At 41.2% G+C, this 2,930-nt stretch overlaps 1 protein-coding gene across 1 annotated transcript; it reads right to left on the bottom strand.

The window, feature by feature from the left end:
* Positions 1-1,817: 1,817 nt before the first annotated feature.
* On the bottom strand, positions 1,818-2,645 carry LOC138015164 (uncharacterized). The gene has a single exon (XM_068862096.1). The coding sequence runs from the start codon at positions 2,643-2,645 to the stop codon at positions 1,818-1,820; it is 828 nt and encodes a 275-aa protein (XP_068718197.1).
* Between the last annotated feature and the right edge of the window lie 285 nt (positions 2,646-2,930).

Genomic DNA, 2,930 nt, shown 5'->3' with positions numbered 1-2,930 from the left:
AGTGTATATTGGATATTTCTTGTGATACAAGACATGCGAATGTTGTGGGAACCACACTTGCCTTGACACTGCAGCAAACAACAACTCCAAAATGACTGTTGAACCTATATCATGTTTATCATTCATACCTGATAAGGAACACTATCGCTTTGCTCCTTTTTTCTTCCCTGCCTTTGCAATACCCGTTTCCTCAGCTCAGCACTCTTCTTGAGGTTGTGGTCCCTCCTGTAGTCCCTGAAATACTGTGCAGCACCCATATTAATGTAGCATTGAATGACATCTTTGTAGAGCTGCTCAACAGATTTCTTGAAATCATATGATATACAGGATATTATTTTGGGAACCCCTCGCCCACTGTTATCAATATTAATTTTATAATATTTGTTTTTAAATTTGAATTTTTGCCATTAGCATGTTACCTTGTGGGAAGTAACTGTAACGAGGTCGAAACATTCTGCCCACTTTTCTTTCAGGTCCTCATTCTTCATAAGATCTTGATGAGCTACTGATACTAAGTCTCCTCTTAGCTTCCTGAGTTTTGTGTGGTTGAGAAGTGACTCCCGTTGCTTCTCAAGAGCCATGAAGAAAACGAATGCATTATTTGAAATGTGGATAATGCAGGCTTTTTGTCAGTTCAAGACTCTCCTGATAGATGCTGTGTTCTTCTAGTTTAGCATAAGGGACCACGAAGTTTTCTTCAATGATTTCACACAGTGTGATATGCTTCCTCACAGTGGACAGAGTTTCACGAGAGGTGCTAAACATGTTGCGTGTGATGCATTTTCGTGCCTTCGACAATAACTTCTTGATGGCCCAGCCACCGACATGCCTCACTTTTCGCTTTACCAGAAGCACCCATTTCACCCACATTGAAAAAAACTGGCTCCTCCTCTCTGTCCTTCTTCACAACTTTCTTCATGTGCTCAAAAAACTCCCACTAAATCATAACTGACAATTGAGTGGCAAGTGCCCTGTGAATGGGCAACACCTCAGATGTTATTCCCTCCACCAGACAGCTTACCATTTCAGAATACAACTGATCCAAAAAGCTCATTGAGTTTGGCAGTTGCCATTGAAAAGTTCTCACGAGACATCTCTAGGATGTATTCACTTTGATTCTCAACCAAATGACCTTCAATGAACCGAAATGATTGAAACCACTTGAGATTGATAAAAGTACTGATGTCACCAAGTTTCTTGACCATTACCAGGGTGTCAATCAATTTGTTCTTTGCCACTGCAAAAGGGGCTCGTGGATCAACCTTTTTCAGAGAAAGAAGCATGCTATGCACTTTGTTGTGATTGAATTTGTCATTTGGTGGCTTTGCCAATGTAAACACATGGCGATTGAGTTGGTCATGTACCAGGATACGTTCTACAAGGTCTTGGAGAGAACTGGGTGTTTCATAGTAGGCAGTGACATTCTCTTTCAACTGCTCAATGGGGAATCTCAGATCATTATTATTGTGCAATGCTGTCATGAGCCTGTCTGATACATTAAAGACGTCATTGTCAATGTTCATAAAACGATAACATGAGAGATCTGCCAGAGGATTTCCCAGTGCAGTTGAACATATGTCGATGACTTCTTGTGGTTGCTTGAGCAGTTGGCTAGGTTTAAAATTAACCATATGGATGTGACTGGCTGATCTTACACGAGATGATGAAACATAAATCAAGCCTGGCATAAATTGGGTCGAGCAATGAACGACTACAGAATCGAGAGTCAATCCCTGTGATTTATGCAAAGTTATCGCATAAGCTTCCATATAGCATACTGGCATGCAGAACCGATTTTCTGCCCTCTTTCGTCATTATTAATTGTTCCAGGTCTCCTTTCCAATCGGGACAATCCCCTCATTTTCGAACCACACCAATGCCTTTGTGTGTTTGTCCATGCCCACAAACACACCCATTGTTCCATTTTTTAAAGAGTTCGACTTATTCCACACCAGCATCACTCTTGCACCCTCCTTCAAGATCAATGTTTCCTCTCCTGGCCATATCATGTTATTTGTAACACCACTGAATTCTGCTTCGAGTCGAATCGACTCTCCTGGTAGACTGTCCACTACACCTCCATTATAAAGGATGGTCGGGGCTTTTCTAAAGAATATATGTGTTGCAAGTTTACTTTGATCTGGGTGAAGTTCTCTGGACAAGCTGGTGACAAATTTCGATGTAGCTGTGGTACAATTTCCAAGACGGATTTGCTTCAAAGCAATGGCAAACTCAATTTCATCTGGGGATTGTCTCATAATTCTTTTCAGTTGAATGCGATGAGAAATTGCAGCACTAAAAACATGCGAGTTGAACATAAATGAACCTTTGTCGAATCTGTTTGGAACGGGCCTAAGCTGTAGGAATTCTCCAACCAAGACAATTTGTTTTCCGGCAAATGGTTTCATGTTGTTTGCATCCACGGCCAGACTGTGATGCAATAAATTCATAAGTTCCAAAATTCTTGAGCTGGACATTCTGGCTTCATCCCATATGATGACATTTACATTTCGAATTTTGTTTACCAGGCTTGCAATAGCCGTAGAACGTTCCAAGATCATATTTGCCGGTATTTCTGCAGTTCCAAGTCCGTAGAACGAGTGTACAAACTTTAGCGCCGCCAGTTGTTCTGCTTTAAGATCCATGTGTGGTGAGAATCACCGAGAAAATCTTGCGTATGTTCGTACAACCGCGATGAATAAGCCGGAGAAAAACGAACTTAACTTTCCTTTTTTTCACTATCGGCGTTCTCGACTCGTTATTATTTTCTCCCAATCCCTTCATCTTCGGAGAGGTGAAAATTGCAGCGAGAAAACAAAGCGAAAAAACAGTGAAGAAAACTCTCTACATTAGGGAGCTTAAGCATCGACAACGGCGACGGCAAAGAGAACGTCACAAATTTGCATATTTAGTGGGTAAAAACAATAGCT

The sequence above is a fragment of the Montipora capricornis genome, chromosome 1 (genome assembly GCF_036669925.1).
Source record: "Montipora capricornis isolate CH-2021 chromosome 1, ASM3666992v2, whole genome shotgun sequence".
Classification (NCBI taxonomy): Eukaryota; Metazoa; Cnidaria; class Anthozoa; order Scleractinia; family Acroporidae; genus Montipora; species Montipora capricornis.
Note: the sequence above shows the minus strand (reverse complement) of the source record. Positions and strands in the feature narration are given on the sequence as shown.

Bases quoted from the DNA above. Each gene is read 5' to 3' on its own strand.
- LOC138015164 (XM_068862096.1), bottom strand. From the start codon at position 2,645: ATGGATCTTAAAGCAGAACAACTGGCGGCGCTAAAGTTTGTACACTCG.